Below are 23108 nucleotides of genomic sequence, written 5' to 3'. Positions count from 1 at the left end.
GTTTCTTCAGATGCTTCTTGGGCACCGGCGAAGGGGAGCAGGGCCAGGCAGAGCCCAGTGTTGGCGGTGCACTGTGCACCAGGGTGAAGGTGCTGGTCGTAGAGTCAGAGTGGGAAGGTGCTGATGCCGGGCGAAGTGCAGCCTCCATGAGGAAGGCCCTTAGACAAATGTTGTGCTGCTTTTGAGTTCGAGGACGAAAGTTCTTGCAAATGTGACATTTGTACTTCATGTGCGACAGCTGGTATGGGGGTCACTAACAGGAATAGGCCTATTGCAGGCAGAACAAGGTTTAAAGCCTGAAGACCGGGGCATACCCCGCCCTGGGGCTAAATCCCCGCTGGGACTCTAACTTACTAAGTAACACTACTTAACACTTACCTACTGTAAAGAAACAATATACAAAGCTAACAACGAGAGTTAGAGAGAACCGCTATCCACTTGCAAGGCAAGGGGAAGGCACTCCGATCAACCATCATGGCCGGTAAGAAGGAACTGAGAGGCATAGGGCCTGCAGTGCCTAATATACAGACACATGAGCACAGCACTCCAGAGGGCACCACTGCTGACCCTACAGACACCGCTAAGGCAAAAATCTCTGACAAGTGTGCATGTGGGCACTCACACACCTAGAATAGAATCGACATGAGCAAGCACTTGAAGAAGAACTTATATTATCATTGACTCTGCAAACCTTCTCAAAACACAAGCTATTATCTATTAATTATAAAAAGGGATTTTTAGTTCCTATAGTTCTTGAAGCATGATTTCTGTTGGCACAGGCTTTCACAGAAACAAATGAACCAATCATGCAGAAAATCAAGATTAAAATGATGTAGTTTGAAATAATTAACACTTTCATGAAAAATATAAATTGTGTTTAAAAACATTTATGCGCTCTTTATCACTAAAACGTTTTGTGAACTGAAATAGATTTAGATTTAAACAAGTTATGATAATCTCTCTCATGTAACTTTCATAGAATCGTATGACTGGAAGGGATCTCAGAAGGTCATCTAGTCCAGTCGTCTGCACCCACGACACGACTGAACATTATCTAGACTATCCCTGACAGGTGTTTGTGTAATCTGCTCTTAAAAATGTCCAGTGATGGAGCTTCCACAACCTCCCTCGGTGATTTATTCCAGTGCTTAGCCACCCTGACAGGCAATTTTTCTTAATGTCCAACCTAAACCTCCTTTGCTGCAATTTAAGCCCATTTCTCCTTGTCCTATCCTCAGAGTTTAAGGAGAACATTTTTCCTCCTTGTAACAACCTTTTATGTACTTGAAAACTGTTATGTCCCCTCTCAATTTTTTCAGTCTTCCCTCACAGGTCATATTTTCTAGACCTTAGTTGCTCTTCTCTGTACTTTCTCCAATTAGTTCACATCTTTCCTGAAATGTGGCGCCCAGAACTGGATACTCTGGTTGAGGCCTAATCAGCATGGAGTAGGGCAGAAGAATTACTTCTCATGTCTTACTTAATAACACTCCTGTTAATACATTCCAGTAGGATGTTTGCTGTTTTTGCAACAGTGTTACACTGTTGACTCATATTTAGCTTGTCATCCTCTAGGACCCCCAGATCCCTTTCTGCAGTTCTCCTTCCTAAGCAGTCATTTCCCATTTTGTATGTGCGCAGATGATTGTTTCTTCCTAATTGGAGCACTTTGCATTTGTTCTTATTGAATTTCATCCTATTTTCTTCAGACAATTTCTCCAGTTTGTCCAGATCATTTTGAATTTTAATCCTATCCTCCAAAGCACTTGCAAACTTTGTAAGTGTCCTCTCTCTGCCATTCACTAAATCATTGATGAAGATATTGAACAGAACCAGACCCAGAATTGATCCCTGTGGGACCCCATTTAATTTGCCCTTCCAGCTTGCCTATGAAACACTGACAGCTACTATGTGGGAACAGGTTTCCAACCAGTTATGCACCCACCTAGCTCCATCTAGGTTTTATTTCCCTAGTTGTTTATGAGAAGGTCATGCGAGACGGTATCAAAAGCCTTACTGAAGTCAAGATATACCACGTCTACCGCTTCCCCCCATCCACAAGACTTGTTACTCTGTCAGAAAAAGCTATTAGGTTGGTTTGACATAATTTGTTCTTGACAAATCCAGGCTGACTATTACTTATAGCCTTATTATCTTCTAGGTTGTTCACAAATTGATTTGCTTAATTATTTGCTCCATTATCTTTCTGGGTACTGAAGTTAAGGTGACTGGTCTGTAATTCCCCTGTAATTCATACACTGCTGTCAGCATGGTTTTGCTTTTTTTTTTTTTTAATTTTAATCCTTTTTGAAGTGCTTTTTGAAAAATCTCAATTCAGATGCATACTATAACTCACTGCTGGGACCACAGAGAAACAACTTGTTTGAAATGTTAATAGGAAATTCTTCATGAAGGAAGGGTAGGTTTAAAATCACTTTGAAGATGACACAATTCCTTTTCATCACAGAATGTTAATTTAAAAAAAGATTAATTACTACTGGATCAATTTTTTTTGTTAAATAAAAATCACATTTAATTTCTCGCAGTGTATAAAGGGCACTGAAAATTAATATCTTTAGAGTGAAATGTTGAAAAGACTTTGGCTGATATATTACAAAGAATCATAGATTCCAGAGCTGTTACAAATGAATGATTTATTGCTCAGCTGGGTATTGACTGACTGCAAAAAATTGTTTCTGTAATACTTACTCCACGTCCATGGCATTTTGTTACACATTCATGAACACCAAATATACTAATATTTTGGCACCGGCGATTAAGACAGATCTGCAAAATGAGAAAGAACAGCTTTAATGTTGCTGAAAAAAACATACCTAGGGTGCACACAGTGAACTATTATATCCTTACAGCTACATTTGTTCATCTATCACCTTTCCAGTAGCAATTGTACTGATTTGCCTATGCAGCAACTGATTTCACACCAGTGGCATTATCCCTGATTTACAGCAATGTAAGGGAGATCAGAATCAGAACCTATGGCCCAGGTTTTTAAAGATATTTAGGTGTTGCACTCAGTGTTGAAATGTGTAACTGGTTCAGGAGCCTAAGTTTCATTTTCAAAAGGAATTTAGGCACTTATGCGCCATGCATGGCAGTCAATGGGCTTTGGGCTTCTACATGCCTAAATCACTTTTGAAAACAAGACTTAGCTTCCTAAATCAGTTAGGCATTGTGACACTGAGCGCAGCAATGTCTAAATACATTTAAAAAGTATGTCCTTTATATTATCATCCTTGTAAATCCTTGGGGTTAAAATCCACTTCAATCCCAGGTCAGGGTAAAGGTTGGTATCACTCTTGACTAGCATGCAGGGTATTGCAAGATTGAATTTCAGATATATCTGATATCGAAGGCTATATCCTGAGCTAGTGTTAATCTGTATAGTTCCATTGACTTCAATGGAGCTACACCAGTTTATACTAGGTGAGGATTTGTCTCTTAGTTTTTGAAAATTAACAACTACTAAAATACTTTATTATTTACGTAATTGTGTTCTTATTCTTCCAGAATTATGAACATGCCAAACTGGATTCTTTCATGTACTTGAACTGGCTATATTAGAATTCTCACAAGCCAACAGACAACTTCCTGAATTAAAAGATCGGATCCTCTGCTGGTATAAACTGACATAGCTCAATTTACACCAGTACGTGGAGCTATGTTGATTTACACCAGTGGAGGAGATGGCCTGGGATGTCTGGAAATTCTTGAATATTTTCAAAAGAATACTGATCAATGGGGGGGGGGGGTGCGGCTAATTTAATCTCATCTGATAAATCTAAACCTTTCTAACTGAATTTTTTCAAGAGAAATTATTTTTTAAATCAACTATAAATAGAGGTGCAGATTAGGTAAAATAATCATCTCACAGGAAATTACAAATTAGCATTAGCCTAGGGGAAGAGCTTTTACCCTTCTGTTAAATAGAAATTAACAAATATAGAGTGTCATATATAATCACATGCAAAGTTCTTTGTTTTGCAATCATTACGGAGAGTTAACTTCACTCTTCCCACACAGCTGAAGGTTGGGATGAAGCAAGATTAGCACCATTTAATAAAAACACCAACCAATACAAATTGAAATGACTGATGTAACTGATGGTAATGAAAAGTTATCCAATTCAAGCTGAAACAAATATTACAATTGGAATGACTGCTACTATACTGACAGGTTTCAGAGGAAGAGCCGTGTTAGTCTGTATTCGCAGAAAGAAAAGGAGGACTTGGGGCACCTTAGAGAGTAACCAATTGGTTAGTCTCTAAGGTGCCCCAAGTCCTCCTTTTCTTTTTGCTACTATACTAGCTCAACGATAAAAAACACAGGGTATAAATTCTGCTCTCCTTTAACTCTGTACTTCAAAGTTTAGTAGGATTCCAAGGCAGTCACAATAATTAGCAGCAGGCTGGGTAAAAGTGATGGCAGTAGACAAAAGGGATGTCTAATCAGGGAAGTTATCCCCCGGGGGGAATAACTGATTACAGCAGTATTCACAATTCAGATATTCAGAGTACACTGTCACAGAGAATTCTGAGCCCATTAAAATGGCTGCATTTCAAACTGTATATCTTCAGCACAAAACAAAAATCAAGAATATTTAAATTCATATTCTGAATCTGATATACAATGTGGTAATGCCTTCAAAGTAAAACATACAATTTCATAAGTATTAGGCTGTATATTCGATAGTTTGTGTATATGTATACGATTAGACAGATTAGAAAGATTAGATACTCACTACAGAACTTGAATGGGGGGATTTTATACCACTGGATTCCTCACTAGTTTTCTCTTTGAAAAGCCATTTTATAGACCATTTTATAACAGAATTACTTGAAAACATTTTTGGAGGGTAGTGCGTTTTCTTATAATATAGTTTTTGTAGTCATGATTAGGACATGTTTTAAATTGGTTGCCAATATGCCTAACAAATTATGATAACTCAGCAAAACTCAAGCATTTGGATATAGGAATGGTTTTGTTTTAACTTACCTAAACTTTTCTAGGCTCTTCCCCTTTTTCCTTTCTGCCCACAATCCTCCAATAGCATGACTGCCCCCTGCTCCTCAGTAGTTCCGGGACACCATTCTTCCCTCCCCCAATAAATTCATAGCACTCCAGTGTCCACAGGGCTCTTCTGTCTCCCATTACCCCCTCTGCTCTTTTCCTCTGCAGCCAAAACTATGGATGTGGTGCCAAGATGGAAACTGTACTACAAATGTGCAAAACAATTAGCAATGCCTGCAAAATGTGTGTGTGTGTGTGTGTGCACGTGCAAAAATCTGCTTTGGTGGCAGCACAACACTTGGTTTATGTTTCCCTTTGAAGTGAAAGGCCATTCTTTGCAGGCAGAAGCTGCCTTTCTTCTTAGCAATTGCCTCAATTTCAATAAACAGCTTTTTCTGAAAGTGAAAAATGGAAGTGTGAGCAATGATTAGCAAAATCTGATGAACACATTACGAAGCTGGTGTGAGGCTAATCAGAATTTTGAAAAAATACCAAGAAACCTCATGGACTCTGAAAGTTTTGGATATTGGTATGAAAATTCAGGAACATTTATATTTTGAATCTTATGTTTCATTAAACACAAACAGGTTGCTCTGAATGGGTCTAAAGGACATTCAGGAAGTACTGGGTACCCTGTGTATGGAAATCTTTTGACCTAACAAATGAATTCTGTTCAACAGTGTAAACAACAATTCTTGAATCAAGACAACATGCAGACCTGATTAATTACAATCCTAATGTCCAGGTGTAGCTCCCATCAATAAATATACTTAGCCAGATTTTCAATAATTGGCCTTTATTTTGGCTTCTGGAATTATTTTGCAGGAGGTAAAATCTCTGCTATGTGTACAAAAAGTACTTGTCTGTGCTCATAAATCACATGTCTAAGTGATTTACATTCTACTTGCAAAACTGTGGGTTCAAAAACAGAAGCAAAGTGAAGGAGTAGGTAAAAATCTGGCACAGTATGAGGGTGTGGAAGACAGTGAGATATAATAATAAAATAAAAAAGTGACACGTGTCTTAGTACACAGAGATTTGAAACACAAGGATGGTAAAGTTCCACTTTTATACATTGAGAATTGGCTGCTTGGAGAGTATTTTTGAATCTTACTTTTTCATCTTCACATTTTGTGCCTGCCAAAACGAGACCAGGATCAGGCATATCATCTCCCAAGTACACATGGGTACCACGACACAGAATCTTGCCTCCTTCCTGCAGCGGGATATTTGTTTCTATGGAAACAGCATTGGTACCAATTACAGGTCGATTTGCTCCCCCTTGACACTGAATTTTTCCACATTTAGCATCTCTGAAGGGAAAAATGATTTAAATAATTTTAAAGATATCCAAAACCTGAGGCTTGTGTTGCAATGTCAGTTGTTCTGAGTGCAAAGAGAGACCCTACCTGGGTTCACATTTAGCAAAGGAACTTTTGGAGTCTTTGCCACAGTTGCCATAAGGATCGCCTGCAGAATTGACTCTCTCAAAGCAGATCCCAGGGGCGGGTTTAGCACCTGAAACAAAAACAAATCAAGACTTTCATCTGATGTAGTGTTTTTAATAATTGTCTTTGAGCTCCATGGGTGTTTTAGGTGAAGGTAAGATGTAGCCTGCCTACAGACAAAGCACAGCAAAACACTTGTGCTTGCTCAGCCTGCTAATTGAGCAACCTGAATGTGTGGGTTGTCCGCAGTTGGTGGTCTCTCTTGGCTAGGCTAACTGATAAGCATGGCAGGCTTAAGTTCTCCTTTAAGATGCCTAGATGGTGTCCCTCATGTATCCTCCGAGGACATAACAATTGTAACTAGTTTGGCTAAGAAAGATATTGAATACTTTGCCAGTTGGCTTCCTTCCCTTCAGAGTAGCTAAGTGAGAACTTAAGAGCTAAAGAATAGCTAAAGAGAACTGCTAGGTCACTGAGCGAAATGGGGAGAAAGGGATATGTAAAGAGCTCATAAAACACATGCAGTTCTTCAAAATTCCAAACAAGAGGAAGGAATGGTTTGAGGGAAGGGTAATTCTCTAATGAAGTGGCTGAGCTAGGAGACCATTAAGCTATATGACACCTGCACGTTATTTACACTAGCCTTTTTAATGTAAATATTTCCCAACACCAGTGCAGCTTCTTTGGCTACAGCAAAGGTGGGAATGCTTGTACAGACAGGTCACAGATACATTGATTTTAAAGCCAGATTGGAGCTTTAGATCATCTAGTCTGACCTCCTGTATAACACAGACCATAGAATTTAATCTAGTTGCTTCTGTACTGAGCCCAATAACTTGTATTTGACTAAAGCATTATCTTCTAGAAAAGCACCCAAGATTTGATGTATAGACTTCAAGAGATGGAGAATCCACCACTGCCCTGGGTAGGTTGTTGCACTGGTGATTGCTCTCACTGTTAGACATTCACACTTTATACCTAATTTGAATGCACAGCTGTAACTTCCAGCCATTTGGTTCTTGTTACACCTTTATCTGCTAGTAAACAGGTTTAGTCACTGATATTTTCTCCCCATGGAGGTACTTATACACCATGTGCAAGCAATGTTCCCTCTAATTTTTGGCAGGCCCTGTGCGCAAAAAATTTCTTCTGTGCAAATTTTTGTGCTTCTGTGCAAATTTTTGTGCAGGCGGTGTTTCGCCATGTGCACGGGGTTTAGGATCTGTGTGTGCGCACACACGTGCACAGTTTAGAGGGAACAGTGTGTGCAAGTCATCACTGGCATTCCAAGCGCCATGACTTGCTCTGAGAAGAGTTAGATGACACAGTGGTTAAAGTTCAAGCAGATGCCTGGACCTCTGCTTGTCCCAGCATTCACACCATTGATAGCATTGATGTAGCTATGTCAGTGGCTGTTAACAAAAAAAGCCCTCGTGTAGAATACAGCCAACAAGCGTTGGACTTTTGTCCAGATCAGGAAAATGAAAGAACAAAACAAAATGATTTGAAAACCTGCAGGCTGAGAATATTACAATTTTAGCACATTATGTCCCTACTCCTTAACAACAGAAACAGAATATCCTAGTGAGCATTACAATTGCCAAATGTTTTGTGCTGTTTCCAAGTGTGTGTATATAGTAAAAATTCTGCAGTTTGGGGGAAAAACTTTTAAAAGACGGAGGTTAAAAAAGAGTTTCATACTCCTGGAGAATAAAATTAAACATGCTGAAAAGAGTTATAGTTAGTATGAATCTTTTCACTAATAATCCAAAGATTAAAGCCTCAATTAATTATCTACATTTCACAGTCAGAAGCTTGACTAATAGAATATCCTTAACTGAACAGCAAGGTAATGCTACAATGGACAAAATTTGCAATCTTAAAGATAGGTTTTAGATGGTTTCCCCACCTTCCTCTAACTTTTTACATATTGAAACTGGAAAACCCAGAAAATAGGGCATAGGGGGAACAAAATATGAGCTGCTGCTCTCCTGGAGAGAAGGACAAGAGACTGAAATCTTTGAATGATTACTAACAAGCTTGCTGAGTTCAGGATACTTCTCAAATCTGAGACTATTAAAAAGGTCTCACATGGAATCCTTGCACTTTTTTCAGAAAACCACAGGCAATAATTGTGAATTGACTGAAGCATCTAGAAAAATAAACTAGCCAGATGAAAGCCAAAATGCGACTTTCACTTTCTATGAGATTTCCTTCTTGACTTTCCATTTCAGGGCCAATGGCTATTCAGTATCAGACTAACATTAAAACGTGCACAGGCTATGACTGGTTTTTGAGAGGGAAAGTGGGATGGGGAAGAAGGGGAGATAAGTTAAAAAATCAAGTATACCTAATTCCGTTTCCTCTTACATCTGCACAGACCTAATTATTTAGCCCCAGCTTTCATAACTGACCAAAGGAATGCAACACTAAATAGTTCTTGTGCACCTGATTCTGGTCTCTTCTTCTCATCTGGGAAACCTCTTACGTAGTATGTTATATTACTACAGTCATGAACACTTCCCCTGAGAGTGTATCAAGAGAATGCTTCACTCTGGCAGTCCAAAGCACAGATATGTTTGCACCAGAATGATATGTGGGTTCAGCAGAGTAAAAGCATTGCTTGCATACATGCACCTGCATTGCCTCAAGACCAGCAATCAGGGTTCAATAAGGCAATGGCCATTCCTTGGATAAGGATCTGGATGAAGAAGAAGAGCAGATTGGGGTATATTTTTATTTTCTGACTGAACCTTTAGAGTGGGACACCCACCTATATTTTTTAATGTGGAAGCAGCCAGCATGTTAAAGATGACAAAAGAGGCCTTGCTGGACAGGGAACACATCTGTCTCTTCTAGCACAACAGGAACATTCAACTCAAACTGATGTTACTTATTAAGAGAATAGACCTTTAGAGAACAGAAAGTCCATTCCTACCAGGCTCTGAATACTCTGCGTGTAAAAGCACCTGACTCCCACTGGTCAACTGTGGTCTGAAAACCAAATCCTAGCTCTAAATTTCTGTCTCCTAATTGAAAGCACAACATTCATTGGCTTGGGATTCAGATGGCTGAAGCCTTCTCCAGACTGGTCTTTTTACCAGCTTTGGATTTATTGTAGTTGCAAACATATAAATGTGTGAGGAAAGTGAACAGATGGAGTTACTGGGTTAAAAGAAAGATTTCAAAGGACACTTATGGAAGAAAATCATAATGTTGTGTTTCTTGAAGAAGCCCATTTATCACAATTTCAGCACATAAACTGAAGCAGAAAGAGCTGTCTTTCTCTATTTTGCTACTTCAAGAGGAAGAAACAAAATGATTTGTGAAAATATTTCCAGTGGATATTAAGCTCCTTGATCTGGATGAGCGGAGTTTATTTCACTTTGCTATTGATAATTATAGCATTGCAACCCTATAATTAAGGTCCTATCAGCCCTTCCTGTCCAAATCTTTTTTTCAAGGAATTAAATCAGACATCTGAAATCACATCACGTGCAAACATGCCATTAAAGTGGTCAGCCTGGATAGATTTTTTTTTCAGATGGGCAAACTGATAAATTCATTTCTTTAGTTATAATACAGAAACAGAGAAATGTTGTGTGGTTTCAAATGCTTCCATGACCGGCTTTAATTAAAAAATAGCTTAAAGAGTACAGTCCAGGCGAAGAAGGAGGGTTCGAATCTGGGAAGGCGAGAGAGTTCTGATAGCAGAGGAGGGTACAAACACAGAAGTACCAGGTGCTGGAATGAAAAACAGACAGGAGAGGAGGGATGGTCTTGTTAAGAGACTAGACTGGGACTCAAGAAATGTAGGTTCAATTCTCAATGTTGACACAAACTTCCTGTGGGACCTTGGGCAAGATGTTTAATCTCTCTGTGTCTTTGTGCCTGGTCTCTCAAATGGGGAAAATAACCCCATAGGGTGAGTGGGAGACCTGAAGCTCAGACACTACACTAATGAGTATCAATCATGTAAGCATGTGTAAATAAATACAAGAAAGACACGCAGGAATCCTAAATTTTGCAGGCTAAAGCCGTGATTCTCCATCCTGTTAAGTCTGCTTTGTGCTATTTCGGTGGTGCAAAGCAGACCTCAACCTGCTTTCTCTGGCCAATGGAGAAGTCTCTTTGTATAGGGGGAATAGTCTGGTGGTGCAGAGCTGGTATAGTGCCTGTATCACTGGCCCTTAACTGTCCATCTGGGTGGGCTCTGGTGGGCTGCTGGCAGTCTGTGTAAGACAGCCCAATTTTTAAGCTGCTCGGCTTTGCACTGGGGAACATGCTGGGTCCCAACGAGTCCCACAGTCTGTGCTTGATACTAACTTGTAGCTCTAGCTGGACTGGAGGAACTGGGCCTAAATTTGTGGTAATCACATTTTATCATGTTCAAGTACTTGTGAATTTGGGTATATAAAGTTCATGTGTATTTACTGGTCATGCAGATAGATATAAATCAATTTAAAGCTTGGTTAGACCAGAGTTCCAGGTAAAATGATTTAACCATAGTTTAAACAGACAGTTTGGATGGGGGCAACCTGTATTATAATGTCCTAATTTATCTTGATTTACTGCTGTAGGTTTTTTGTTTTCTTAAGAGCTTCTGCCTTGAGCATAGGTACCCACAGCAAACACACACATACAAGCAGAAGAACGCTTCCTAAACAAATGACCATGGCTGTTCAAACAGCCACATAACAAAATCAGCTGCCCGCTAATTATTAAAAAGCCAGTGCCTGCAACTGGCTCCCCAAAGCCCTCATTTACACCATGCCTGGAAAAGGCCGGGAAGAAGATGAGCACCGCAGTATGTCCTGAAGCACCAGCATGTTGTAGAGTCACAGACTCCTCATAGGGAATGAATGGTCATCTAGCAGAGCCCTCTCTTCTCTCACACGAACGGGGTACTAGCTCAGATGATAATCCCTGTTACTTGCAACGGCTGGCTATAGCACCAGCAGACAGACTCCATCCAACAAGAATGCCATGTGTCACTCGGCTGCACAATCTGCCCCACATTACTCACACAGGAACAAAACACACACACACACACACACACACACACACACACACACACACACCCCCTTCCTAAAGATTCATTTGCCTGTCAGTGTAAAAAATGCCAGCAGTCTAAAGGTTAACATTTCCTCCACTCCCAGGAAATCAATAATTTGTCTCTTTCCAATAGTTTTATCTGCATATCTAGCTTTTCCAGAAAATGCCGATGGAGCAGCAGACATTATACAAAGGCATTTACGATTGATGTATCCTTCAGTCATATTACTGTCAATAGGTCAAATCAATGGCAATATGACTTTTTAGAATTAAAAAGGTTTCAAGTAGAAGCATTTTACCCTTTTAATATTAAAAATGACACACATGCAAAAGTATGCAGTGTTGCTGTAGCTGTGTGGGTCCGAGGATATTAGAGACATGGTGGGTGAGGTAATATCTTTTATTGGACCAACTTATGTTGATGAGAGAGACAAGCTTTTGAGCTACACAGAGCTCTTCTGAAGATACTACCCCACCCACCTGGTCACTTACACATGCAAGAGTGAAATAGGAAAAAATATTCTGCGTACGGGGGGCAGAGCACAATGTGGATGCTCTTTAACAAGTTTACTGTTATTTTTAGAGACAGTTCCCTGCGTATGCTTTTATTCCACCAGCAGCAGTGTTTTCTGTCCAGCCAAAGGCTTGGTGAAACACACAATGTATGTTTTGTAAGTGGCCTTGATCTAGGACCAAACTCTAGCTGTGGAGGCCTTTGAGCATCCAAGAGGTTATGCACTTTTCCCAAGTGTGTCTAGGTGTGGGGTAGGAGGCTGCTTGCGCTTCTCTTTCCTACACTCAGATTATTTAACATCACTGCAGTCTTCGGCTGCAACTGACTGAATGAAGAGAAGGCCAGAAGTTACATGTTAGTCCATGATCTGTGCTCCTGTGGGCAAAAGACTGAGTGAAGGAAGTGGTTTGGGGGTCTCAATGAGTATTGCAAAACTCCTTCCCACGCTGTATCTTCCAAACAAGCCCTTACTTTCTTTGTTTGGTAGCTCTAATGCTAAATTGTCATTCAGGTGCTGTCTTAGGCTATGTCTACACTATGCAGCTACAAGGCATACAGTGTTGCCGCTGTTTGTTGGAAGGAGAGAGCTCTCCCGCCAACAAAATAAATTCCACCCCCAATGAGTGGCAATAGTGCTCCTGCCGACAAAGTGCTGTTCACAGCGGTGCTTTCCCTTTTTGGGGTGGGGGGTGATTTAACACCTCTGAATGACAAAAGTTTTGTCGTTCACTTGCCAGTGTAGACAAAGCCTTACTCAAGATGAGCCACACAGTTTCCCCTGTCAGGGAATGGTCAGTCATGTAAGCACTAAATAATGTCCTGAAGATAAGTGCAAGGTTCTGTGACACCTAGGCAGCTCTTGAGGGCTCCACTGTGTGGATATACACAGTGGACTAGGATTTGGTCTTGGGTTACTTAATTTACAAAGATTAAATGGACTCTGGAAAAACATGCCAAATTATTTTAAGAAAGATGATATCCTGGTATGCTCAACCCTAAAATGCTGCTGGTTTTATTGGGTGGCAGGGTCATGAAAAGTACTTCTCCATGCAAACTGGACTTATCTGCTTGAAGCATTGAAGGAACATGATACAGTGTAGTTCTTCTGTTCCTGAAACAGATTCTCATTGCGCGCCCTAATTTAATCAAACTCATATCTCTCATGGCTTTTCTTTAACTAGATCTACAAAGGTAGGATCAACATTTATCATGGAGGTGGGGGTACTGGACCTTTGTAAGTAAACATGTACAAAGGACACCCAGACCAAGGACTTGAATATATTTATACAGGAAACCTTACTGTGCTTTATCCCACACGACTTCCTGCTATTCCAACTTGCTTATTGGGAAGAAAAAGAAGAGCAGGTGATGTGTGCAAGTGAGAGAGTGAACCAGGGTCTGTGTTTCTCTCTGGCTACAGTAGGTTTTTTTTAATAATTATAACAATTTGGGTTCAAACGTGAAATTTATACATTGTAAGGTGCTGTTAAAATTATAAAGATGTGGCTAAGAAAAGCATCGTAGAATGTTCAGGCTCTCTTTTTGCTTTACAGGAAGTATTTTTATGATTCCCACATTACTGCAGTATAAAAAGAACAATAGAAAACACTGGGCTTGTCTACACTTGAAACATTACAGCCGCATAGCCACAGCCCTGCAGCTATGCTGTTGTAGCACTTCAGTGTAGACACTACCTATGCTGATGGGAGAGGTTCTCCCATTAAGATTCACCCCTCTGAGAAGGGTAGCTAGTCGACAGAAGAATTCTTCCATCAACCTAGTGCTGTTTACACTGGGGTTAGGTTCGGTTTAATTACGCCGCTGTGTGGTGTGGATTTTTCACACCTCTGAGTGAGATAGCTGGGTCAACCTAAATTTTTTGTGTAGACGAGGCCACTGAAACTTCTTTCTTACATGGCATTGAATTAAAGCGGGAAAAATTGCTCTCAACTCACACATCTGAGATCTATTGGCACCAGCTGGGAGTTTTGCTGTACAATCAAGTGTAAAATCTGTTTTTTCTATAAAAGAGTCAAGCTACACATCTGTTGTTTTAAGGTTAATATAAAAATGTTAGGCTCTAAGAGAGACTGTTTTGTGCCAGCATTACATTACTGCTATTTATAATGGTAAATGGTAAATATCTCCAGCTCTGCTATAATTCTTCACTGATTAACATCCTTGCTTGATTCAGAGTAGCAGCCATGTTAGTCTGTGTCCGCAAAAAGAAAAGGAGTACTTGTGGCACCTTAGAGACCAACAAATTTATTTGAGCATAAGCTTTCATGAGCTACAGCTCACTTCAAGTACCTAGAATATACAGTATTCTGGTTAACCATACTCCAGTTTTCACTGATGCTTATTATGAATCACTGCTCTCTGCCCAAAATGTGCCTCTCTAGTGTAGTTAAGTGGGGTCTAGTTGGAAGCTAGTCCACATATCCAGCCCTCAAACTCACCATAGTGGTTTTGTATTTTGTTTTACTCCCAGCTGCTGTACTTTTTTTCTTTCCTTCAGTGTTGGAGTTTTATTCAACAATTATTTAAAAGCCTTGGGCCAGCTGGTATAAACTGGGGTAGATCCTGTGAAATCAATGAAGCTTTGTCATTTTATACCAACTGAGGATCTCGCCCTGATTCTCACAAACACGACTGTATTCAGGAGTAGGTACAGGCCTTGTGCCTTAAAAATAACACAGCTATTGAAGCCACAACCATACCAGGTATCTGTAATTTCAGTTAGGAAGAAAGACTCAGGCTGTTTGACATATTCTAATGGGATACAGGAGGCAGAATCTGATCTTACCTGGAGAGGATTTAAACCAGTGTAACTCTGTGACTTCAGCGGAGTTATTTCTGATTTACAAAGGTGTTAGTGAGATCAGAATCAGACCCCTCGATTTGGGGTTGGCAACAGTGCAACGTCACAAATGCTAAAAGTCTCCAGGGGTTTTATCACCATGCCATAAAAACCTTACACTGTTACTCCCTCCTGTTTAGCTGCACCATTTCTGGCTGTTGCTGTAATTCAGAGAATCATTGTTCTAGTGCAAATGAGACAAATGAGGTAATTCCAGGTAAGGTTTTTCATGACCAACCGGGCTCAACAAGATCTTGGACCGTTTTCCCAATAAATGTGCCCTAATAGCTCCTCTGTGCTGTAGGCTTGTGACGCAGCACAGCCCACATTACACAGAATTTTTTAAAGATGGTAGTGAGAAAACGGACATTGAGCACCGGAGCTTCCAGAGGAACCTCTTCCTCAGGAAATGAAGATGGCAATGGAGCCCTGGGAATTCAGCTTCCTGACCTTCAGCTGGATTTATCTCAGTGACAGGAATTACTAACAATTCAACTGAGTAACGTTCCATTGTATAGAAAACTGTTTTACAAAGTGTTTTTGTTTTGTACATGAGACAACTTCCTGTATCCATGGGATTTAAAAGTGGATTTCATCACCGAGTATGTCTATGGTTTGCAAGTAAGGCTGCTAGCGTACTGGTGGATTTGATGGAGTAGTTCAGATGCAACTTTTGTGTGGGACTGTGTATGTACACACAACAAACACACAAATCAGGCTGTAAACTCCTGAGGTCTTAATGCCTCGTTTCCATTTGCATTAATGACTTCAAAGAGAGTTGAGAGTGCTCAGCATCTTACAGGATGACACGAGGCCCCAGTTCAGCAAAGCATTCAAGCACGTGCTTAACTTTAAATATGTGTTTAAGTCCCAGTGAAGTCATGGCAGAATCAGGGCCTAAGTACAGTAATTTGCCTCAAGTCACATAGCCAGTTAGTAGTAGCCAGGAACATTGTCTTCAGTCTCCTGCTATAACCACTAGACACCACTCTGAACAAAAGGGGAAAACAAATCCTAAAACTGTTCCATCGGAACAAAAAATACTGTGGCCCAGATCCTCAGAGAGTGTAAATTGGAGTAACTCTATTGGCTTCAATGAAGTTATGTTGCTTTACATCAGCTGAGGATCTGGCCCTAAACCCCTAAAACTAAACTTCTTTACTTATCTGAACTTTATTAATACAGAGGTCTTAAAATCTATTAATATGTTTGTGAACAAAAAACTGGCACATCTTCAAGTGTATTTCTGATCACAATGGGTACATATTGCATTACATAACACTTCTTGCACATCCTTCCAAAGTCATATGATATTTGTTATTTTATTAAAAATTGACATAATACCTAGAATACCCAGCTCTTTGTACTCTGAACTTACCTTGTCCCCAGAGTGTGACACATTGTTGTTCATGAGTCTGACATATGCCATTATAACAATACCCATCTACTCTGTAGCATGGATGTCCATCGTGCAAATATACATTAGCTGGGCAGTGAGGATTGGCTCCAGTGCAGAACTCCGGAAGATCACAGGAATTACTTGAATCTCTGCAAGAAATCCCTGCTGGCTTCAACTGAAGGAAGAAAAAAGCTGCTGTAATTCCAATCAATAAAAGATATCCGGTGGTATAATTTATGCTACACATTAATGTTTTATTTCAGTAGCTCTGCACCAACTGACCATTAAGCAAAGCATAAAGACAATAGAGCACTTTATATATAATTTATTTGACATATTGTGTAAAGGTTTTTGGCACATTTTCAAAGCAAGGGCACAACTCTGCTCTTAGATGAAAGTGTATGGATCATGTAGTACACCTCAGAGTAGAATTTGGCCTTTAGTTACCTTCACAGTGGTTTGGTTTTTAAATAGACAGAGAAAGAATTAGCATCAATTTTTCAAGGGGCCTCCTTAATTGCTCTTGCAGACATAAAAGCATGTGGTGTTTTATGGCAAACGGCAACTGTACGTGCGGATCAAAAGTGAGGCTGAAAATATTTTTAGTGGTTCACTGTCGATATTGGGTCTACATTACATGCTCAAGGTGATTGTAATGACATAACTATTGAGTCAGCAAACTAACCATGTAACATTACACGTTCTGGCCTTAATTAATACAGCTAACTCAGGAACAGGTTATCCTCTCCCCCTTTCCTGCATACTGAACTGCGTGGCCTGTTCTCATAAAAGATGCTTCTCTTTACATGTTTCAAATCTCCCCACCCTCCACAAGAGTATAGCCAGTCCAGATAGCTGCTCCTGTCCTTGCATTGCTTAACAGAATGACTTCATTCTCTTCAGAGCTGAAAGCAATTAATCAGTAACTGGGGACCTAGCCATTCTGAGTACTTACTTATCAACAAGATGACAATGGTTATGTACTGGAGTCGAGCTAAATTTTTAACTGCATCAACAAGGTATTCTAGACAACAGACAGAATGGCTTCAGTACTGACTCTGATAAACTGTATGCATTAGAAAAGCATCTAAGCAGGCTTAAAACTGTGCCTGCTAGCCTCATTGAAACCCCGCCTAGATACCTTACTAGCTCAAACTCAAAAGCTGTTTTGAGGACTTAGGAATTAATAATTTTATTAAGATAATGTTGAAATAAGAAACGGTACAGAGTTCAAGTATAGAAGTTTCTGGTTGTCAGGGGATAAGGTACAGATTATCAAGGGGTACGAAATTCGATTTAGGAGCTGGTGGAGTAAGGATTACATAATAATCTGCCATCTCCACGACTGGGCGTAAAAGTTTAACCGGTCAGAGTACAGACATTGAGATATAGGGGTAAGTTATCCACATAACGGCTATGTTCAGGTGCGGAGTATAGTGAGTGAATACGATGGTGGGGATGGGTCTACCCTCATTTGGTGGGATTTAATGTTCAGTGGGTTTATGGTTCCAGTTCATATGGTCCAATGGGGAAAGCCGCTCAGTCTTTTTCCCACAGTGGGTGCACAATGTCGTACCGGCTCACTCCTCCTGGTACTGTCGGTGGCCGGTGATGTGCTCAATGTAGATGTCTCTGGACCATCGGATGGTGTCCGAGACCATGAGGCGCCGCATGAGCCGTGCGTAGCGTCTACCAATCCTGTGTATTACTGTCTGTGGCAACCCTGCCTGGGTGCTCATAACCGTAGCCACAAGGCTAAGATTTGCTGTCATTTGTGACTTGCCAACAAAAAAGTTTGTTTTAATAGAATTCATTAACATTCATCCTCCTTAAGAACCCCTCCAGATACAGCATATGAAGCATGTCCAGCATACCTTGATTGCCTGCCATGGCATAGCATCCAGAAGTGTCTGCAAAAATCTGCATGCAGAAGTTTATACAAATGCAGGGATTTTGCATGCACGAGTGGAAACAGCCACAAATACTGCAGGCACAATTAAGGTGGGCCTATTGATTTGACCCTGTATCTTCAGCTGCTGCTTCTGGCTGATTTTTTTTTTAACTGCTTACATGAAATACCACAAGTGTCTTAATGCTTAATGATACCAATTTGTTTGTTCTGCCTCCTTGTTTACTAATCTGCAATTAAGAGGATTATGGAATTCTGCCACTCCACAGAAATAAGAAACCTTTCTACAAATTCACCTTGCAGTCTTTACAGCAAAGTCCATGTGCGCACACTGCTTCTTCTTTCAAAGTGCAAGTCGTAGCATTACAGCAACGGTTTGTACATTCCTAGATGGAGAGTAAATTATAATTGGACAACTTTAAATAAAAATTGGCTATAAATCAAGAGTCAACATTTTTCTAAAAAGCTTGCTGTAGCTCAAACAGAATTTATGGGTTCGATGCAAGAAATACTGTGAAATTATATGTAGGTGTTCAAATTAGTTGACCTTTTGGCCTTGAAATCTGTGACCCCATAAGTAACTGTAGTAAACCAGCAAGGGTCATAGAGCTATGCCTATTTACTGACCATCAGGCCCCATATATTATTAACATGTACAATATATACATGTAAGATTCACCAGTGGTTATAGTTCCACTGAAATCAATGGAGTTCCATTAGTATGAAGCTGGAGGAATGTAGTGGTGAATTAGGCCCAAATCCTCATTGCCAAATTCTGTCCTCAGCTATGTGTGGGCAGTGACACTGTTGTCAATGAGGCTGCACAGGATCACTGATAACCGAATCTAACCCTGAAGATATGACAGTCTCCAAGACATTATAAGAAAAAAAAATGAATCTAGCCAATCCTAATTGTCAGTTATTCCTAGATAGAATAAGAAAAAAATGAACCTAACCCACCTTAATTGTTAGTTATTTCTTGTTAAAATACTGAACAGATATTGCACTTGTTTAGAGAGTAACTAGAGGCCAAATCCTCAGCTGTGTAAATCAGCATAGTTTCACTGACTTCAGTGGAGCGGTATTGATTTACCTCAGCTGAGAATCTGACACATGGGCTCTATGGTGTCATTAAACATGAGCATTACAGTCCTCCCTTTTAAGAAAGTATCTAATCAGAATTCTGTACTGCAAGGGGATTGGTGGCTGTTATAGAGAATGAGATAATAATATTGTTCAATACTGCTGAGAATGCAAGTGCAATAGTCTTATATCAGAGCTATTCTGATAATAGGGCTTTGTAGAAAATATGAACGGCACTATCACTAACTGATACATTCTCAGTTCATGTTGGTGCATTAGATTGTGGCACTTCCCATGTATGTGGGTTTTTACAAACTTTATTGTCTTAGACTGAAACAATAAAAACTTTAAGAAACTAGTGGATTTGCTTCTGAGATTATAGTCATGAGTTGCAAGCTAAATCACTAGCACTTGAATCACATCTGTCTCAGATCTAAAATAGCAGCAGATGAAACTGCTGTTCAGCAGTGTTAAGTCAGCCTGCCATCTATCCATGCTACAGAATATTCAAAAGTAGGATAGAGGCTATGAATGACATTCCAACCAAAAATCAAAATCCCTCTTGCTAAATTCTAATCACTCACTCCCCTGTTACTCATCATGGTAAAGGGCAGGCGAACAGGTTTTGTGTTTGGGCTGGTAAATTGTCATAACTGTGGTGTTGTCTTTTAAATGCTGGCAAGAGAGTTTTGTGATGGAGGAGAGATGGGAAGTCACAAGCCTGGGCTGCTACTTCAAAATATTTCTTGTTCACAGGAACAGAAAAGCATAGGACTTGGGTTTCTTGGAGTAGGTTTCCTGGCCTATGACAGCATTTCAGCCAAACAAATTACAACTCCTGCATTCCACAAGAGATGTTAGTTACTGATAATACAGACCATCTTGTTATCACAAGGCACCAACATCTCTCATAATTTCTTCCATTGTCTCCAGGACGTGGGGTTTACAATGAACCTCTCTGCTGCCCAAAAGATGTTACAGTACTTTACACGTTTTCTGTGGTCTGTTTCAAAATTGTTTAATTTTTAAAATAAAAGAAGGAAGCAGGTGCTGCAGAATACGCCTGCAGCACATCCTTCAGCTCTCTTTGTACATAAAGCTTTAATGTGGGCCGCAACGGGAATGCTGAACGTAACTGGTGTTTTGCATTGACATCAGTCTTAATCAGGATTTCACATCTTGTCTTAATTGTGGTAACGTAGCAAGGGCTGTAATCAGCTACCCTTAGCTGACCCTTATACTGAGATGCATACTTCTCAATGACCCAATGAATAAGGGTCTCAGAACTTGGTCCTAATGTCTTGGTTAACAGGTCCTGCAGAGCCATAAACTCAAGGTCATTGTGTGATCATCACATAGCGCACAAACTTCTTAAACCTGGACATTAAATACACCTCTACTCCTGGGTAAAGCTTTTATGAGCAGAGCAAAGAAAATTGTAGTATGTGATTCTAACTCATTGGACAAACCACTTGTTGTACATAAATATGTTTGCAATGATATTTAATCTTGAAAGTTGATAAAAACAACTAGAATGTGCAGCATGCGACAGTCTCATATCCAGAGGTGCACTGTGACTGGTGCCATATAGTATTGCATTAGCACTGGTGTACTGACACTGCTCTAAACGACTTGGCTCGTGAAACATTAACTAATGTAACAGATTTGCTGGTACGTCTCAGACTATCGTGGGAGACTGCAAGTTCAATCCATTGTACCTGAGTCACAGTTTTCTAACATATTTAAGAAAACAGAGAAAGAAGAGGCAGATCAAGGTACTATTCAATGGCATTAAGTGGCTTCGACTCTAAAAAGGTGTCACTAACACTCAAGTAAAAATGAGAAAGATAACTGGATTAGAAAGCTATTTGCAAGCTATTGACACTCTAGAGGAGTTAAACAAGAAGATAAGCCTACTTCTTCAATCCTGTTACCCCAAAGAATGAGTGAGCTGTCAGGAAACCCTTATGGGCTGTACAAATTCAATAGACTGTATGGAAAGGCTACAGCGGTCGTTTGCTATTTTAACTGCCCTGGGTCTATTTTGTCAGCAGTTCCATATTTATCAGAGGAGACAAATGCCTCATCTGCTGATGTGTTCAATTCAGTTAGTCTGGGAGAAGTTCAATATGACCAATGAATATTGAGGCCAAAAGAAGTACGGATGTCTGATCAGATATCATTTTAATCCTGGTTTTCTGCATCATCTCTCCTGATTCGAGCAGTCCTTTGACACACACACTAAATTAAATTGAATCAGCTTTGAAGTAGCAGTAACCTTTTTGTAAGTAGTGTAGGTTATTTCTATTAGTAAGGCAACTGAATCAAATGGCAGCAAAGAAAAAATTCAAACCAAAGTGGGAAATGTATTGTGCATAACAATGGAAGCAGGTTTTCCTGGGAGCAATGTTTTATGATATTATTTAGTTTATAAAAGCAAGTAGCTCCAAATCCAAGGAAATAAATCTCCAGCTAATATATGGTATCTTGAGAAATCTTAGTAATTTTAACTAATTTGTGTTGGTTTCAGGTCATTAAGTAGTACTGAAAGGGATTCCCATGTTGCAAATCCCAATAGGAACATGGTTAAAGTTCTCCGGCACTAATCTTAAGAGATACAGGTAGTTTGTAAAACCACACTAATATGACACTTAGGCCTGCCTATTGCACTGCAATCAGACACAATGAAAAGCGGAGTCTAACAGCTATTTTGGGGAGTTTAATTAAGGTTTGAGATTGAGAAATGGAGGAGGAGGAGGAAGGAGAATTTTATTTAATACCCATCAGTCTCAAAAAAGTACTTTGACTAATTTGCAAGCACTCTTGCCCTCTTCTCCATAAAAGATTGGTAGCAAGGAGAAAAGCAGTAATTCTAAGAGACAGAGAGAGAGACAGCCTTACTTCGGGTTCCCCACAGTCACACTCCTCTCCATCTTCCACATAGCCATTCCCACACTTCCGTCCACCAAATGATTCCTTAACTTCAGGCAGGTTAAAGAGACACATCCCCACTCCTTTTTCCAGGCTGTTTTCCAGGTCCTTTTTACTGCAGCTGCTGAACATCATGGGGAATGGATAGCTGGGAGAGAAAAAGATTGAAAAAGAGGAAGATTAGCATTTTCAGATGACCCCCCTGTACCTCTATACACAAACAAGCACCAGGCTTTCCATTATTCACCATTCCACACAGAATTCATTGTAGGTTGAACCATTCCAAGAAACATTTTGAGACTAGACTCAATTATTTCCAAGAGAATTTCCATGCTTAACCACCTAACTTATGGATGCAAACAAGTCTTCTGCCTGCAAATCAGGAGCTGGATGTCTACATAGCTGACTATGCATGCAAAATTTTGAGTGCTAGTTTAGGCCATCCTGCACCGTCCACAAGTGCAGAATCGTCGGCAGGGCCTTAGGAGCTAGTTTAAGGCCCCTTTGAAAATTTGGCCCAAAATTATAGATTTCACTCTCATTTTAAAGTTACCACATTTTATTAGAGAGAAGTTGTAGGCCCCTTTGCCTTCATCTTGGTAGACTCATGGTTTTCTTAGGGAAATCAAGTGAGAAAAATACCAAGTTATTTAAATACCAAGCCCATTCCTGCAATCCCCAGGCAAGCAAAACTTGCCTTGAAGTCAAGGCCTAGGGACCATGGATCTGAGGCAAATTCTGTTCTCATTTTATACCAGGATGGATCCAAAGTAAATACTGAAGCCACCCATATTATGGATTTACACTGGTGCAAAAGCAGAATTTGACTCCCCTGATTACTGGTCATGGGCATGAATATTTTGACTTCCTTTTTAAGATGC

The 23108-nt window shown here is 40.0% G+C and overlaps 1 protein-coding gene across 2 annotated transcripts in view; it reads right to left on the bottom strand.

Annotated features, from left to right (window-relative positions):
- The window catches only part of ADAM12 (ADAM metallopeptidase domain 12), a 358074-nt gene that overhangs the window by 31771 nt on the left and 303195 nt on the right, over positions 1 to 23108 (bottom strand). For both annotated transcript variants that reach the window (XM_048856240.2, XM_048856241.2), the window contains 6 exons: positions 22198 to 22375; positions 18510 to 18599; positions 16284 to 16479; positions 6438 to 6546; positions 6143 to 6341; positions 2710 to 2787 (listed from right to left, as the gene is read on the bottom strand). In XM_048856240.2, the coding sequence (XP_048712197.1) occupies positions 2710 to 2787; positions 6143 to 6341; positions 6438 to 6546; positions 16284 to 16479; positions 18510 to 18599; positions 22198 to 22375 (850 nt within the window). The remainder of the gene's footprint in view (positions 1 to 2709; positions 2788 to 6142; positions 6342 to 6437; positions 6547 to 16283; positions 16480 to 18509; positions 18600 to 22197; positions 22376 to 23108) is intronic.

The sequence above is a fragment of the Caretta caretta genome, chromosome 7 (genome assembly GCF_965140235.1).
Source record: "Caretta caretta isolate rCarCar2 chromosome 7, rCarCar1.hap1, whole genome shotgun sequence".
NCBI classification, from domain to species: domain Eukaryota; kingdom Metazoa; phylum Chordata; order Testudines; family Cheloniidae; genus Caretta; species Caretta caretta.
Note: the sequence above shows the minus strand (reverse complement) of the source record. Positions and strands in the feature narration are given on the sequence as shown.